General features: G+C 37.5%; 1 protein-coding gene across 1 annotated transcript in view; it reads right to left on the bottom strand.

The window, feature by feature from the left end:
- The window catches only part of FCHO2 (FCH and mu domain containing endocytic adaptor 2), a 95,869-nt gene that overhangs the window by 67,623 nt on the left and 9,466 nt on the right, over positions 1–18,780 (bottom strand). Inside the window, exons 2-6 of the mRNA XM_075447040.1 lie at positions 16,709–16,800; positions 10,270–10,344; positions 8,610–8,751; positions 8,369–8,521; positions 3,810–3,914 (exon numbers count right to left, since the gene is read on the bottom strand). Coding sequence (XP_075303155.1) covers positions 3,810–3,914; positions 8,369–8,521; positions 8,610–8,751; positions 10,270–10,344; positions 16,709–16,800 — 567 coding nt within the window. The remainder of the gene's footprint in view (positions 1–3,809; positions 3,915–8,368; positions 8,522–8,609; positions 8,752–10,269; positions 10,345–16,708; positions 16,801–18,780) is intronic.

Genomic DNA, 18,780 nt, shown 5'->3' with positions numbered 1-18,780 from the left:
GCACAGGACCTTGTCCAGGCGGGTCTTGAATATCTCCAGAGAAGGAGACTCCACAACCTCCCTGGGCAGCCTGTTCCACTGCTCCGTCACCCTCAGAGGGAAGAAGTTCTTCCTCATGTTCAGACAGAACTTCCTGTGCTTCAGTTTGTGCCCATTGCCCCTTGTCCTGTCGCTGGGCACCACTGAAAAGAGCTTGGCCCCATCCTCCTGACACCCACCCTTCAGATATTTATAAGCATTTATTAGGTCCCCTCTCAGCCTTCTCTTCTTTAGGCTAAACAAGCCCAGGTCCCTCAGTGTCTCCTCATAGGAGAGATACTCCAGTCCCCTCATCATCCTCGTAGCCCTCTGCTGGGCTTTCTCCAGTAGCTCCTCATCATTCTTGAACTGGGGAGCCCAGAACTTGACACAGTACTCCAGGTGGGGCCTCACTAGGGCAGTGTAGAGGGCAAGGAGAACCTCCCTTGACCTGCTGGCCACACTCCTCTTGATGCACTCCAGGATCCCACTGCCCTTCCTGGCAGCCAGGGCACACTGCTGGCTCATGGTCAACCTGTCATCCACCAGCACTCCCAGGTCCCTCTCCGCACAGCTGCTCTCCAGCAGATCTGCCCCAAGCCTGTACTGGTGCATGGGGTTGTTCCTCCCCAGGTGCAGGACTCTGCATTTGCCCTTGTTGAACCTCATCAGGTTCCTCTCTGCCCAACTCTCCAGCCTGTCCAGGTCACGCTGAATGGCAGCACAGCCTTCTGGTGTATCCACCACTCCTCCCAGTTTGGTGTCATCAGCAAACTTGCTGAGGGTACATTCTAACTCTTCATCCAGGTCGTTGATGAAGAAGTTAAACAAGACTGGGCCCAGTACTGACCCCTGGGGGACACCACTAGTTACCAGCCTCCAACTAGACTCAGCGCCGCTGATGACAACCCTCCGAGTTCTGCCATTCAGCCAGTTCTCGATCCACCTCACTGACCACTCATCCAGCCCACACTTCCTCAGCTTCCCTAGGAGGGTGTTACGGGGGATATATTTGTTGTAATGAAGTGTTCAAATGCATGATTTTTCTTTTAGTACATAATGAAAAGCCCAGCTAGTTTGCTGCTGAAAGTCTCTACCTTTTCCTTCACTAATTCACTGACAATAAAATCCATTTCAAGCACTGTTCATGCTTATCTTCTGTCAGTTCTAAACAAGAACTCCTTTTCATTACTCACAGCTTTCTTGCTCACTGCAGACAAGTCTACAGCACAATTTACCAAGGCCATCTTACTGAAGCCATATGTGTTAACTTTTTGTTATTGTTCCATAAAGCAATATTGTTTCTTGTAAGGTAAGGAATAGATAGCACACAGCTTTGGTGAGACTAAATAAAGAGTTAAAGCAATCTGACTGAACTTGCTCTGCAGTGGACCAGAAGTATTCACAGTATCTGTTTCAGTGGGAGTCCAGTAACTTCCAGAGCAAGCTAAATGACAAACAAGGCAGCGACTTCTTGATCCAGAAGAGCCAAGTGTATATGACTTGAGACAAATAAATGGAACAGTTCAGTATTTTTTTCTGGTATTACTCGATTTCTTTGTAGCAAAAGGTGGGGACTACAGAAGAAGTCAGACCACACTACAATTTATACAAACTGCACAAAAATGGAGTTACTGGAATGCTTAATTAACTATTGTATTTGCTCAGTAACGTGAACACTACAAAAAAGTTACAATTTTGGGTAGCAGCATTATGTGTTCATATGTCAGTTTGATTCCACCTACTCTTGCCTCTGGAAACTCTCCAGGAGGAAAGTTACACTTCGTGATTCCTTTGTTACTGTTCTGTTCTACTTGTTTCCAAGAACTGTTTTAAGATACATACTAGTTAAATTTAAAAAGGTTGCCTAGTCCCAAAACTCTCAAATGATTGTAATCACACATGCCAGTTCTAATCCTAATCCCAGTTAAATTGCCTAGGGATAACTGATATGCAAATATTTGAAGTTACAGTGAGAGATACACAATGCTAAGGCAACAGATGTCAACATCTAAGGCAGACACATATGCAAGTGTGTCCAGGCCAGTGTCACACGTTAAACCAGCTTAAAGGTGCAATTCTCTGCCCTTGGTACCACATTGCCTCTGCCTTTGTGCCAGCACAAATGCTTGTGTGATCTCTTAATAAACCAGACCACAGGTCTCTGCTGGGTTAAAGCCACCCCTCCTTCATACATGAGTTTTAGCTGGGTTATTTCTACGAGGTAGTTCCTTGCACAAATACTTGACAAAGAAAGAAGCAAGGAAATAGGACAAGTGCTACTTCTGACAGCAACACTAACTTGAAACATGTATCGAAACAGCTTCACACATCAGAGATGAGAGAGAAATACAAAAGGCCTCACGGCCTAGACCACCATGGTACCCATGAATTTTCTTGTCGAACTTTTATTTTTAATAAAGACTTTTTACACCACCAAGTAACTCCAGTCATCACTGTTTTACACTCCACAACAACAACAACAACCAAAAAAGCATTTAAAATCAGAGATTTGTTTAAAAGGAGAGAAAATAATTACATAACCAAATTAAACTGAAAAGAAGAGCATAGGGAGTACACCTCCTTCAATCAGAACTGAGTCAGGATACTGCACAAAACAATGTCTTCTGCAAACTCTTTAAGGAAAAGTTGTCAAGACTCCTAATGTAACAGTTAAAGCAGAATTGTGCAGTAGCATGTCTGAGCACTTCTTTGTTGCAAATGCCTGGACTGGCCGGTGGGAGGGAAGATACGTATTGCATGCTTTCTCCAACAGCTGTGTTGAGTATCTATTCAGAGATGAACTAGATCAAATTCTAATGAAGTTCTCCAAGTAGGAAAGTAATTTACAGTTTAGGACATGCAGCTCTTTACATGTCAGCCTACACAACCTCCATGCTGTCAAATCTTAATTTCCAAGGAGTTAAGGAAAACCCTAACACCTTCCCATTTACATGTTAAAAATACAAATATGACTGAATCTCCCTAATAATTCCACCTATGCCTAAAAATTAATTTCTGAAACTAATGAAAAGAGCAAAGAATTCTCAACCAAAAAGAAAATTCCCATCTTGTAAAAGCTTTACTAAACCAAGAAACATACACAAATAACTATGCTAACTAGTCCTCAAATAACTATTACTACTAAAAGCAGAAGTGATGAAGTTTGCTTTTTGAAATCTGAGGCAGTGAAAAAAGTATGCTGTCAATAGATTTGAAAACGAAACTTTAAACCATAACAAGAAGCAGCATATGCAGTGATGAGAACGTGATATCCTCTGGAATACAGATTAAAAGTCTTCAAAGAAAACTCAGAAACTTGAACAGATTTAAGGCCTTTTCACAACCTCAGGTAAACCCTGGGAAGACAGTTCAACAAGCTGAACTAAAGTGTTTTGCTGGAATGATGATGAGAAAACCATGATGGATCCCAATATTAAAACTCTGTGAATGAGTTCCGCGTGTCCAGCAGTCCACAGGATTTCCCACATGATCATACCGCATCTCCAATACTTTCAGAAGTTAATTTTGTTTTCTTCCTAAAAATTTCTTCAAAAAGTCTTTCTAGAGTGCCAGTGCTCAACTGTGTCATTCAAGGACAGTGCCATCACAACATACATGGCCAGTATCTGCCCTTCAAACACACTACTTCTGACATTATTGTTCATAGCAATTTCCAGAGGAGATCATTCTGTCTTGAACCAATTTTTCAAAAGCTTTAATTTCAGATGTATTCAGAGGTGAAACAGCATATACTAATCTATTCTAAATGCAACCTGTTTAACACTTACCTGCGCAGTTTCTGTCATCTTCTGTTCAAAATCAGATTTAAATGCAGCATATTTCTCCACGTATAGTTTATAGGTATCTGTAGCTTTCTTTGATTTAAGTGCTGCCTGTAAATCAGTACAAAGAAGTGTCAAATGTCACACAGTCTGATCCAATGTTTTTAAAGTCACATTAAAAGAAAGCCTAGGATGATCTATGACAAAATTTTCAGGGGTATATCAAAACGGTGAAGTGTCATAGCAAAATTTCACCGCCAAATATTCAGATTCAAGCCATTAGAGATTTCTGTTTAAAGCTATACATAAATCAAACAGTAAGGTAACAAAGCAAATACCTCATTTAAATCCCTTCCCCTTATCAGCAATAACAAATTTATAACATACTTATTTTGAAATCAAATTCGTATTGCTTACATTAACTAACTAGCTCTTGTCAAATATTTAGATCTGCAGCAGACGAACATGAAGAAAGCAGGGTTAGAATACACAGCAAACAGTTATCTGTACAATTCTGACTCAATGGTAAAAAAAACAACCAAGAAGGTGCAGTTCTCTGTTAGAAATGAAGGAAGAAATTAAAAAGTACAGGTATTACATCAATGGAAATTTTCAGATTAAGAGACATCTGAAGGTGAAGTTAATGCAGAACATACTGATGGCCAGATTTATGCAGCTCAGTGTTGTTTATAATAGTGCTTTTTGGCTGTATACTTTTTTTTTCATTATTTGTTGCTAATAAATCAAAATCATCTTTCTGGCAGTTTAATACTGTTAAAAACCAAAACAAAATACAGGAGAATCCCAATATTACATGGAGAACAAAACTGAAAGAAGCGAATGTTTGTGGTAAAGTTATTTTCAAAGTTTACAGCATGAGACACATGAGATGGAGTTTTTCAAACCTTTGACATTCTTGCTATTTCCAAGTCAAAAATGAATGAAAATAAAACCTGTCTTGAACACCTTTGTTCAACATGCCTAATACATCTCATTGAAATTTCCCATCACTTGCAATTCAAAAGTATTCCTGAATTGTTAATGACATCAGTAGAGAAAGCTGTGTATTTACTATTTGTTCTAGTTCTGAAAAACCCCTCTTTCAAACTAATTTCACCTGTCCCACAGTATAAACAGAAACTATTTCTCACTTGCAATGACTTGCAAAGCTGACCACTGTCCATAACTTTCAAATGAATTAATACAAAAATGCTCTCTGGAAAGAGCAAGTTACATTCTGCGTTTTCCGAGACAACAATAACTGAAAATCATGGTAACAGTATAGAATTAGCACTTGTTCACCTTGGGAAACACCAACCAGGACTTCAAAGGAAGAGGAACCAAAGCTACAGTTCCATTTTTCTAGATAGTCACGTAGACTTCTAAACCCAGCATAACAGAGCCTGAAAATATTACACTGTATGAAGAATCTGGATACTTCAGGCATTAAAAGGAGAGCATGACAGGTTTTATGAAACCCACCAGACACTTGTCCTGAATTTTACTTCACAATTCTTACTCTGGCACATTCACACAGGGAAATTACCAAGAAAACAGTCCTACCTTATTTCCCAAATGCTATTTACTACACTGAAAGTACAAGGTGCTCTACGAACACTTGCTTTTAAAAATAATTATGACTGCTTTGCAGTAAGATGATTCCAAATTAACCATTGAAAAGGAAGTTAAAAGACATCAAAAATAAGTTTTTTCATAAAGCATTATGTAATTGAACCCAACATGCACGTGTCCTGGATTCAGCTGGGACAGAGTTGATTCTCAGGAGCTGGCTGGGCTGACCCAAACCGCCAATCAAATGGGATATTCTATGCCAGGTGAGGTCATGCTCAGTATTTCAGTGGGGAGCTGGCTGAAGGAGGGGCTTTTGCTGCTCAGGAGCAAGCTGAGCGTGGGGTGGTGAGAACACTGCACGTTGCAGGTGCTTTGGGTCAGTATTATTGATTGCTGTTTTCTTCTCCCTTTGCCATGCTGTTAAACTGTTCTCATCCCAAGCCATGAGTTTTTTGCCTTTTTCCTTCTGATTCTCCTCCCCATCCCACCGGGGAGGGGGAAGGCATGAGAGAGTAACTGCCTGGTTCTTTGTTGCAAATTCAGGCAAAACCACACAGCATGGGATTTTGTCAAAACCAAAACATGCTCTGTCTCTTGTAATCATGTTTAATGATGAGCAGAATCTGAGTGTTATGCGCTGAAGGGTATCTACAAAAACCAACTACTCAGCAGGACAGACAAAATGATAAAACACTTGAACATTGTATGATTAACTAGTTATCTCTTCTGACAACAGGATGTGTCTTATCAGGTGCAGCAATTGCTAGAACTCTATTTAGCAGACTTACAGTAAGTGAAAGAATAAGGATCAGTCAAGAATTTTTTGTCAAATCACTATAAATACAGAAGTTCACATTCAGACAACAACAGGAAATTATGACACAAGTTAACACCAAATGTCACGTGCAATAAAAATTGCAACGTCTTGGACACCTCCTCAGATATTTCAATAAAGTATTTAAGTGTTTGGCTTTGTGATAACCTCTTAGCATATTGGTGCAGATCTGCTGCTTTCTGATAAAGCAGATTATTCTGCAATTTTGACAGAAAACATTTTTCATGTTGTGCTAAAAGTAATAAGCCTATTTTCTGCCAAAGGAAAAATAAATGAATAAAATCTTTGTCACCATGTTTCTGAAATTACAAGTGTAAATTTGAATAGAGACATAACTGAAGAGATGTGACGGTCATGGTTACCTGCTCCCCCTGGAAACATTTTTTTAAGTACTTGCAGAGCGTTTAACTATGGCCTAATTGTTCAAATGGAAGTATATATGGAAGACACACAAAACAGTAAAAAATGGCCTTCATCTTATAGTGCTTCTTCTTTCTCCCTTCTCATGTAGACATCAGTCAAACTGAACATTTCTTTTTTCCAACTGAACAAGAATAATATTACATCTTAAATACAGGCCTTCCATCAAGTCAACTTTTCCCACTGAAGTTTCACTATTTACAAGAATTTAGAAAAATAATCCTTGGAATAGGCTGGCAGGAAAACATCTATCAATCCCCATATTTCTGATTCATGTCTAGAATCTAACACTGACTAACTATCAATTGAGATGGAAGCTAGGGGAAAAAAAAAGATTTGTATCAAAGATAAAACAATCAGAACACAGTCAACAGGATCACCTTTGTCATCAGTGAAAAGACAATAACCATCTGCTCCATCAAGATAGCAGTATAAAAAGCTCTAAGATCATTCTAAGAAGAACAGAGTCCTACACAGATCAGGTAACTGAAATGGAAATAGGCAGAGGTATAAAGATTTTAAAAGAGAAGGCATAGATAGAGACAGGGAAACATGACCTCTTTCCTTTACTAGTTAGTTTTCCAAAAACAGGAAAAAGTTACAGTGATGCCAGCAGGTTGAAGGAGGTGATCCTTCCCCTCTACTCAGCACTGGTGAGGCCACACTTGGAAGACTGGGTCTAGTTCTGGGTTGTGCATTGCAAGAGAGACATGGACATACTGGAGAGAGTCCAGTAAAAGGCCACTAAGATGATGCAGGATCTGGAGCATCTCTACCATGAGGAAAGGTCGAGAGAGCTGGGATTGTTCAGCATGGAGAAGAGAAGGCTCAGGGAGGATCTCAACAGATATACCTGAAGGGAGGGTACATAGCAGACAGAGCCAGGCTCCTCCCAGTGGTACCCAGTGACATGACCAGCAGCAAAGGGCACAAACAGAAACACAGGAGGTTCCCTCTGAACATCAGGAAACACTTTTTTCCTGTGAGGGTGATTAAGCACTGGCACAGGTTGCCCAGGGAGGTTGTGGAGTCTCCATCCTCAGAGATATTCGAAGGCCATTTGGACGCGGTCCTGTGCAACTGGCTCTAGGTGGCCCTGCTTGAGCTGGGGGATTGGACAGAGTGATCTCCAGAGGTCCCTTCCAACCTCAGCCATTTTGTGATTCTGTGAATGGATCAAACTCCCCCATAACCCAAGGACAGTACTAAATCAAACATCAAGATACTCATCCCTTGGGTTTCTGACCATGAAATTGGAAACTTTTAAATTAGCACTAAAAGTAATGTTAACTTTTTTTTTCCTCAGCAGCACAGATTTTAAACACTCATGTAATTAGCTACGTTGTCTCACTGAAGGGACAACACAAAACCTCCTACTTCTTAATTCAATAACAAGGGCATTGAGCGTTCGCGTATTTACCCAAGGAAATCTATCCAAAACACAATAGATGCTGAAACAATTACACCAATTTCTATAAAAGTCACTAAACAAAATTATCATAAAATGCAGATATTTACAAAATAAAGAATTAGAACTGCTGTGCAGTTAGAACAGATAAGGAAGTAAGTGTAAACAAAAGATAACTAGGTATTCAAATTATCATGTACATTATGAAGTAGCCACAACTATACTCCTAATTACTTTTAGCCCTTTCTAAGCATATCACTTACTAATACAAAGTGAATGTGTTACTGATTGACAACACAATGAATTAAAAGTAAGGTGTCACAGAACTACCTTATCAATGTCTCTCTGTGTTGCTCCTTCCTTTTTCAAACGTTCTTGTTCGACACATTTTGCGTTATAGTTTTCCTTTGATTTCTGTAAGGCCTGAGTGATACTTTGAATATTTTGTACTGCTTCCAATGTTCCTGAAACGTCTTCTTTAGTCTGCCAAATGTCAGACAGTTGTCAAAACCAAACCATTTTAATTTTAACATTAATAAGTCATTGGATATGCGTTTAAAAAAATAATAACCTTTTTATAAGATTTGATTTGTTCATCTCCATACTTGTGAACTTCTTTTATTAGCTCTTGTAATCTCCTCACAAGATCCAAGTGACAGCTTGCTAGTTTTTCTGTTGAGGTTTTGAAAACATCCCAGACTGGTGCAAATGTCCTAGATTGAGGAAAATAATATTTAACATTCATCTGGATTTTTTCCTTTTAGTTGGCTATGTTTTTTTTTAATAGTACTAAAGCACTATTATAATAAATAATAACTAAATAATATTTAACTAAATAATATTTAACATTCATCTGGATTTTTTCATTTTAGTTGGCTATGTTTTTTTTTAATAGTCCTAAAGCACTATTATAATAAATAATAACTAAATAATATTTAACTAAATAATATTTAACATTCATCTGGATTTTTTCATTTTAGTTGGCTATGGTTTTTTTTAATAGTGCTAAAGCATGATCGGTAAGTTTACAGAAGTTCACTTCTGTTCCTAAAAAAACCCCAACAACTGCTATAAAATCTTATTAAAATATTATATGTTTCAAGTATATCTGAAACATATATATATGAAGTATATATGCTTCAGATATACTTGGAATCCCACCTACTAATATTTCCACAATTCATGTTTTACCTAGTATTCCTACAGACGATGCAACAGCAGTTCAAAATAATTTAACATGTAGACATTTTTATGCGCATACTTGAACAGTGAAAACAAATCAGAAATTACTTGTTAGTTAAGTTTCTGGTTGTCTTACATCATTGCAGCCACAAGACGCAGCAAAAAAATACTGGCAAAGGTGGTCTGCCACTAAAAGGGATTTACTGATTAACAGAGATTAACTGTATGGCAAAGACAGGTGGGGAACAGGTCTGGTTCAGACTTCTATACTGAATGGACTTCAGCTATTCTAAAGAAACACTCCTATGTCAGTTTACTGGTTAATGCTACCGAAAAACCAATACTATGCATAGCCTTTACAGCACTGATGTTCAAACTAACATGCAGATACAGAATCTTTGAAGAGCAGTAACAACTGGTATCAAATCACCCACTGACAAAAGCTCCCCATATTTCTAGCTGTGGTTACTACAAATAAAAAAATCTAGACTCATCGAAGATGTCCGAGTTCTCATTGGCGTAATCCTTCCAATGAAAAAAGATCCATTAGTCATTCCAGTTTTTAAAAACATACCTCGTGTACAAAACTGTTGTTAAATTGTGGAATAAATCTACTGAAAACTATCATTCTTAACACATCTGAGGACAGAGATAACACTCCAGAAAGCAGAAATAACAGAACTAAATAAATTTACTGCCACATTTGTGGACCATATCTTCTCTGTTCAGCATAATTACCACAAGCTTAGAAGCACAAAATAGAACGTCACATTCTTTATTATGTCTGAAAAGATATCAACCTTAAATATAGAGGAACAGACAGTTCCTCCGTGTTTGGGCTTTGATTTTTTTTTTCAGATTGTGAATAAAGAACTGTAGTGTCTTTGGTTTTGTGCTACATGACATTTTGCATAGTTACTGAAGAACTCACAATCATTTTTAAAGGTGCCAAAGTTATGCTACTTTCAACATCATCAATAAAATATGCAGAACCAAACGATTCTTAACATGTATGCAGTTATTGATCTCACTTACGTACACTTACTTACCCAAGTTGTGTGTAATTGCTCGCTGATTTGGCTAGTTTTGTCATTGACCTCGAATATGTCTCCTCTATTGTAGCCCTGTCAAAGAAAGCCATCAAAGCCATAATCAAAATTTGAAGATATCTGAAGACAGATGAATATGCATTCTAAAGCTGCAAAAGAGAGGTTTTTTACTTTAGCTGAAAGCAACTCCATTTTAATGACTCCTCAAAAACCATACGAAAATCACAAAGTATATTTAAAAAAAAATACCCTGTGACAGAAACCAGTAAAACCTAGGGACTCAAGACTTGAAAAAAGATGATTCCTTCCTTCCTGCACTCTGCTGTTCCCCTCTACCTTTAACATTCTTTAGTAATAGTCAGAACAAAGTCACATAACAATTACCTGCCTAGCACTGTCTAAACACCAGAGATTTACAGAGCAATGAAGTCAAATATATTTGTACTGAAAACATTACAGTAAACAAACGGAATGCTTTCTGAGCAATCACTTTAAATAAAATGGGGTCTTTTCTAGTCTTTTTGTAGGGGGGATTAGTTTTTTGTTTGTTTGCTTAAGTTCTTTGCATAGTGATATTTGAGTTTGGAAAAAAGTAAAATAACATGCAAAGAAAAGTATTGTGTTCTACTGTTTATACTCATTTTTTTAAGAGGGTTGTCTCAATACATTCTGATTTATTTTGAATAACCTCTTTCCCACATAAAGTTTAATTATATTTTCCTGCACTCAAACCCACAATTTTACTTGTCCTCTGGAGATTCAAAACCCACGGGTCAGCACAGATTTCCTCCTTAGAGCCTCTGCTGGGGCAATTGTCATGGAATAGCAGTCACACACAAGGTACCACAGCAGTGACTCCCTACAAGTCCCTCCCCCATCAATCTTCCTCACCCTCATACTACTAAGGTAAAGATACATGCTGTTTTAATATTCCACCCTAAATCAATGTTCAATGTGTAGTGTCAACTTAGATTTAGAAGCTTCCTGGATTTGAGTAAATATTATAATTGCCTTTTCTTGAAAAATGCAAAAGCTTGAAGCAGTTTCTTTCCTGCTGTGTAACAGCTTTATTCAGGGGCAAAAAGAGATAAAAAAAGGGAGATGAAGAATTTAGCCCTCTCTCAAGTTATGACTGTAACCACTCAAGTCATGACTACAACCACTTCTTGCTGAGGCAGAGGATTTTATTTCTCCTTTACAGTAACACTTTCCAAGCAAAAAGAATTTTCTTACGAAAATCCAGTACAAAGTTGCAATAGTCACCTGAAACAGAGGGGCATGTATTTAAATGTACTGAAGTAACTATCCAGTCAGCTGGAAAATTGATTGGAAGAAGGAGATTAAACTGTAAAATGCAGTAACTCAATTACATTTTAAATTTCACCTACAAACAACTGTGAAGTTATTCACCACAAAAGAAGTCAAATAACTTTATCCTCCTTTCACATATGTCAGTATTTTTGATGATATGAAAAAGTTTATGTTTCCAAGGTTTGGAATTCTTGCTCACTGCACAGCAACAAGCAGATACACAGAGACACCCAGAAAAGACATTGACGTTTCATGAATTACCACGATAAACAATATTTTTTGATTAATTATCAATAGTTTCTATCAAAGTTTTCTAGATTTGATAGTTGTGCCTTTTTTATTTTCTTTAAACACAAGATTTCTGACCAAATTCCATACTTCTCTTCTTTGCAACAATTTACAGCATACTGAGCTGAGCAATCTCTACAAAACTGGAGTTCTGCAATCTACCACACATTATCAACATACAACAGTTACAAGTGCTAATAACTGACAGATGCTGTTAATGACCAGTTGGGCATGCGTACCTACACTTGTCCTATCAACTGACTTCCCAGAGCAGTCTGATGTACTAGTAATACACTCTGAATGCCTCAGTAAATTAATTTTCACCCGTTTAAAAATCCGTCTTTGCTTGGGATCTGTTGAACATCTACAAGTTAAATGGGAATATATGCATTGACAGTTTCTTGTGATGAAGGAGATTATTTTTATGATACTTACAGGCAAGTGGCGCAGAAAAACATTTGAAAGACTTCTGGAGAAGAGCCAGCACAATACTTATTTAGTTCCTAGCTGAGCACAGTGCCTTCTTACACGTAAACACTTTAGGTGTTAAATCTACACAAACATAAGACAGTTCACCCACAAAATCTTCCCAGTATTTAAAGAAAAAAAACCCGCGGGGGCAGCCCAACCTTCCTCTATTTTCATTTCTTAAAAAACAAAATTTCTACATGCTTTATCAAGAACTGAACAAAGATATCTTTCAACAGACAACTAGATAACCTGACTTCTTTCTTAACCACAGATCCAACCTGTCTCAGTTCTTCTAGTACTTGACAAACACTCAAAAACAAAAAAGTGAAACAACACTGTTGAATATTAAACTGGTATTGACTAGCTAAACACAACCAAGGAGGAAACCTTCTGCTCCTTCTATGGATATTCAGCTGGAACAGCAGATACAGTACAGAAATATTAAGTTATTACAAATGAATGTATATCAAACATTTTGGGTTTTTTTGAGAGGAAACAACTTCGCAATTTCAGAAGGTTCTTAGAGAACTATTGAAAGATAAGTCTTTAAAAAAAAAATCCTTAAACTGACAATAACAATAAAATAATCCCCCACCCTATAAAACTTTTCTTTTTTCATTACTATTTCTAAGGCTGGAGAACAATAGACTCTTCCCCATTTAGGCTGCACACAACCAGAACACTATTCTGAGCAGTGCAAATAGCAGACAGTGGCTTCATACAGACATGTGTCCTTTGAGCCCTAAGGAGTATGTACATCCAAATACACGCAGCCATCTTTGCTTTCTCTTCTAGGTCACTCCACAAAAAGCGAATTCTCTGGCTAGTCTAGAGACTCCAGCAATCCTGACTGACCAGGTTACTACTGTTAAACAGCACATACAAAGGTTAAGTCCTCTAACTCCTGAAAAGTACTATCACTAGCTCATATCTGTCTCCTCTACCCATCCAGCAGTTTTCAGTTTTCACTTTCCTACGGCTTCACTTCTGAAAAAAGTGGCCAATACATTCAAAAGGAATGGAAGGACAGATGTGAAGAAAGTTAAAACGGATGTGAATTTAGTTTTCACAGGGAACAGTTCAGAAAACCAGTTACATAAATGTGAGGGCATAAAAACACTAGATCTAGGAGGATTCTAATAAATACTGTTCATCTGCTTACACATTTGTAGCAGAAAAAAGTACTGCAAAACAATATTCAGGCTATACTCTGCGAAGGAAGGAAGGGAACAGATAATTGTGTGCAATCTCTCTTAATCTTTGCAATAAACAAAGACACAAAACAGAATCTGGTCAAGACAACTGGACTGTTGTAAAATAGTGCTGAAGTACTGCCCAATCTAATTGCTTCTGAGATCAAGAATTTGACCTATATGAATAAAAGTGTGCTACTGAACCATATTTATTTTCTGGGAAGTCAACTAACATCTCACAGGTAACTTCACAGCGGTAGTGAAGGACTGCCCTACCTAGATATGGACGCTTGTAAACGTTTTCACTAGAGTACACAAAATATTTAAGGTCCATCTATTTCTTTGACACTACAAACTGTATGCCACAAACTACTGTCAGCCTAGACTGAGATTGATCAGCAATTCACCCCTCAGTTGAAAAGTAGTACTTATTTGGCATTCAGCTGCTTTTTTAAATGGTAGCCTGGCACACTGAGACGCATCAGTAAAGCAGAGCTGAAGAAAACACAATGGAACAGATAGGATACCAGGCTTCATATCCTGATGGAAGAAGTTCACTGGAAAGGAGTGAACTTAGTGCTGCTAGTCAGTATCACTGAAAGATGTTTTCCAGTCCCAGGGCAAGTTGCTCCTGAGGAACTATGCTGAAGCCTTGTTAAATAAATTAAAATGTAGCACTAAGACTCTAGTGAATCTTGGTGTGTTAATGGGAATGGAAATTTTTCAAATATTTTACCAAAAATGCTGCCAGATGGCTGCATGTCTCTGGCATATTCTGACCTATGCAAAAACCGGCTGCAAAAAAAGATCTGAGGGCTGGAACACTTCTCCTACAAAAAAGGCTGAGAGAGTTGAGGTTGTTTAGCCTGAAGAAAAGAAGGCTCTGGGGAGACCTTATAGCAGCCTTCCAGTATCTGAAGGGGGCTTATAAGAGAGATGGGGACAAACATTTTAGCAGGGCCTTCAGCGATAGGACAAGAGGTAATGGTTTTAAACTAAAAGAGGGTAGATTCACAGTAGATACAAGGAAGAATTTTTTTACAATGAGAGTGGTGAAACACTGGAGCAGGTTGCCCAGAGAGGTGGCAGATGCCCCATCCCTGGCAACATTCAAGGTCAGGCTGGACAGGGCTCTCAGCAACCTGATCTACTTGAAGATGTCCCTGCTCATTGCAGGGGGGCTGGACTAGATGACCTTTAAAGGTCCCTTCCAATCCAAACCATTCTATGATTCTATAAGAACAGAAAATACATTGCTTGATTTCTCATCAAGGATGAAGTGCCCATGTAGATTCGCATGTATTACCGCACAGTCATCAGTCCTGAGTCTTAAATGTTGTTTAAACTTGTTTCACTAGGACAAAAATAATTGTCTCCTTCTTGACAAATCACTAGAATTAATCAGCAGAAACTTCAACTCAAACATTTTTAATATGTGGAGAAAGGTCCAGATATTTTATTTATTCATTGATTGCAAAGGCACATCTCCTTTAAAATTTAATTTGAAGGAGCTGATAGAGTGAAAAAACCTAGAACATCACATTCTTTTTACTAGGAATTTTGTGCAGAATGAACTGTCAAGTTTTATTTGTGTCACTGTAATAAAGCAAAGAATCCAAGCCAGATACAAGCATCACATTACTTTACCCATTTGTATAAGACCTTTCACCTTAGGATCAGTATAAATAAAATGGACCATGACCAAAGAATACAACATAAAGCAGATAAGAAGCAGAGTGAGTTCAAGAGCTTCTGATCTAAATATGGAAGTAAATCAAAATGCAACGGATGTAAAAGTAATAAAATTAAATGTGTCCAGGTGCTGTACAGCTTAGGTCTATGATTTACTGCTATAAAAATTGACTGATTCCAAGAATTAAAGCAGGCTTCAAAGGAAAGATCCATGCACTCACAAAGATAATACAAGGCAAACACTTCTAATGGTCAATATTAAAAGCGCAAGCTTGTGAAGCCCTAAGCATTTCATACTAAACATGAGCAGTGTGATATCCCTCCGCTCAGTCCAAAGGAAGATTTCACTGAAACGCTGTCTGGTTTCACAATGTGTTCTCTGGAATCAAGGATTCTCGAAACGCAAGATTCCTTGGTTTGTGTAGTCCTTCCAACAGGAGTCTGACCATCATACATGTATTCCAGAACTTACCCATTTCTACTCAGTGGGAAGATTTTTGTCATCTTCTCCAATTCACTTTGAAACTACACAAAAGTTAGTGCAACTAAGTACCTGCTGGATTTGTGGTGGTAACATTTTGTGGAAATTTAAAAAAAAAAAAAAAAAAAAAAAAAAAATCTTTGTTGAGATCTATTTCAAGACAAAACTGAAATTTTGATGAAAAATTCCAGGCAAAAAGGCTGATTATTTGGACAGCTTTTACTGCAAGAAACCTTCACTGAAACATGTCCTCAATCAGTCTCTTGCAAGTTTTTTCCATCTATCACCTAGTGTCAGTAACTGAATTAAGACACAATTCTGAAGCAGGCATATAATTAATTTTGTCCAAAATGGAAATTCTTATGTTCAATGTAGCAGCAGCAGTCTTCTTTTGCAAAGAAGAACTAAAAATAGCACTAGGTCATCTGTTTTGGAAACGGTCACATCTGCAGATTTTAAGTTCTGTCTCTTTCATTCCACAAGAAGAACCTGTATTATTTTCTGCATATTATTTTCTTGTCCCTACATATCACTTCCTTTTCTTTAACAAACAGCTTCTCAACATATTAATCTGAAAGCATAATTTTTTAATATCATATCAGCAGTTGCTAATAACTTAATTGTACATCTACAGTCAAAACCTTTGTAAGACTGATAATTTCTGCTCCTTTAAATTATCGCTTTTCTTCCAAACATGATGAAAAACTAGGATTAATTTAAATAAACTGCTGGACACCTAATGTGACAATTCTAGCTTTTTACTCTTGTTTTTTACTCATACCTGAAAAACTAGAAACCTGTTATTAACTGATGCTTAAGAGTCACTATTCAGTCCTAAGTGAATGGAATAAACCTAGATATTCTTGTAGGATATAAGACATACTTTAAAATGTTCATTGATATTCACATATTTTGTATGTTACTGTTAAACATAATAATAAACTTAAATAAAAAACATAAACAATATATTAAAGAGTCAGGATTATCAAGGATGAATACTTACCTTTCTCTTATAAAGTCTGCTAAGTCTTTTGTTGACAAATGTCCATGTTTCATGTTGTGATAAAGAACATCAAAGCCATTGTTCCTTTCTCCCTAAAGATTAATAAAAAGAAAGCAGAACCATGAAACACAACACGCTAAAGCAATTGCAAAGCAAAGTATAGAACCTATGCATTTTAATAATTGATGAAGTTCCATAAAGTAAATGATCTCTAATCCTTCTGCACTGACCAATTGCTGTTACTTCCCTTCAATCCCGTATACGTAAAACAAACTAGAATCACCTCAGCAGCTACTACTACCCTTCTAATGACAACTCTTCTACTACATATTCCTAGGCTATATTCAAAGCCATTTCTTCTCTAGATCTCTACAGGTCTTGTATTCTTTCACCTACCATCTTACTAAACATATAATTAATATTGTACTCTTCATTCTCTCATATCTGTCATTATTTTCCATGAACTAAAATTCTCACTTAGGGATCACTGGATATCCTGCCTCCTCACTTCCTTGCACTTCATTTATGTTCCTCTGTTTTTTGTAAAACTGGTAAAAAAAATAAAATAAATTGGTAAAAAAAAAAAAGCTAATCTTTTCCTTCTCCCAAGTAACTTCCCTTTGTCTGTTCTTAAGTTTAGTTTTAAAACTTCAAATACTTTACAGTTTAGTTTTCAAACTTAAAACATTTTCCAGCGAGTAAGGCGTACACTAGTAAAACTGAGACACTGCCCTAAACAGTGATTAATAAACTCAGCCAGCTTATCACCTCTGGCACTATGGTGAACTTCCCCCGGACAGGAGAAAGCAACAATAGAAATGAAAGGAAGGCGAGGCAAGGCACAGCATAACAGCACTGCTACTACAAAAGTTTTCCTGTCAAACTATCCATTCCCCTCCTCCCTTCCAAAAGCTTCAGATCCATAACGCTGCTGCTACAAAAGACACGGAAGCTCGCCATCAGGAAAACTGCATGCATGTTCAGAGTGGAAGGGAAAAAGGGATGGGAAGCAGAATACTGGGCTTTTCACAACGGCACCTCTGCATCTCCAGTGAGAGAAGATGGTCATACACCCCCCAAACATTTCAGTCCTTTTTGATCTGGAAAAGTCTGTTTGTAGAGCCGTAAGGCGTACCTGATCGGAGAAATCATACAGCTAAAACAAAAGGCTGGCAAATAGAAACAAAGATCAGTGATCCAGATCACTATGAGGACACAAATAGCTGCATTGCTCAGCAGAAGAGGTGGGAGCAAGGAGAAGGCAGGCAGGGATCTGCCAGCTTAAGTAAGCAGAAGCGGACACAGGTGGATGCAAGAACTTTGCAGCAGCCACGGTAGTAAGCGCACTTCTGTGAAGTGTTAACTGCACTAGGTAATATATCAGTCTTGTCATTAATATAGCAAGTTGCTTTAAAGGACACCAAGTGCAGACACATAGATTTCCAAACAACAGATGATTGAAAGCTATTTGATTCAGATCACTAGTCAGGATCATTTGCTTTACTTACTCCAAGCACTGGGGAAAACAAAATCAAACAAATGAAAACAAAAAAAAACAGAACTATAAAATCACAGTTCCTAAAGTTGCACTAAATTGTCACCTGAAAAAGTTCATAAAAATGCAGATCAGTTTAGCATAAGTGCAATTACAGAAAGCTCGGTAAAAAGTACAAGCAGAACTAAATTGGACACATGAAAATGCACCAAACTCTAAAAGGACTATCTACAGAGTAATGCTTTTATAAGCTGAAAAATTAAAGAAGGATAAGAACACCAATTAGTAGGAAATGTACTTTATTTAAATTTTTTCCTTACTCTTTCAAGTACCAGTCTAAACAGTTTCACTCCCCTTTCACACGTATGTAACCATTCTTCCCCGTAGTTTGAAGCCCACAATAATTTTGACTATCAGCACACTAATAGGTAGCTTATTAACTTTGTGTATTTACTTAATATAAACCCTGAATGCCACTGCACTACATAAACGCCAGAATAACTCTATAATTCAGACCTCACTGATATTTTCAATTAGAATACAAAATAAAATTCTTATTTAACTACTCCAAAGTCCT

Source organism: Opisthocomus hoazin, chromosome Z, assembly GCF_030867145.1.
Source record: "Opisthocomus hoazin isolate bOpiHoa1 chromosome Z, bOpiHoa1.hap1, whole genome shotgun sequence".
Classification (NCBI taxonomy): Eukaryota; Metazoa; Chordata; class Aves; order Opisthocomiformes; family Opisthocomidae; genus Opisthocomus; species Opisthocomus hoazin.
This window is presented reverse-complemented; position numbering and strand designations above follow the sequence as displayed.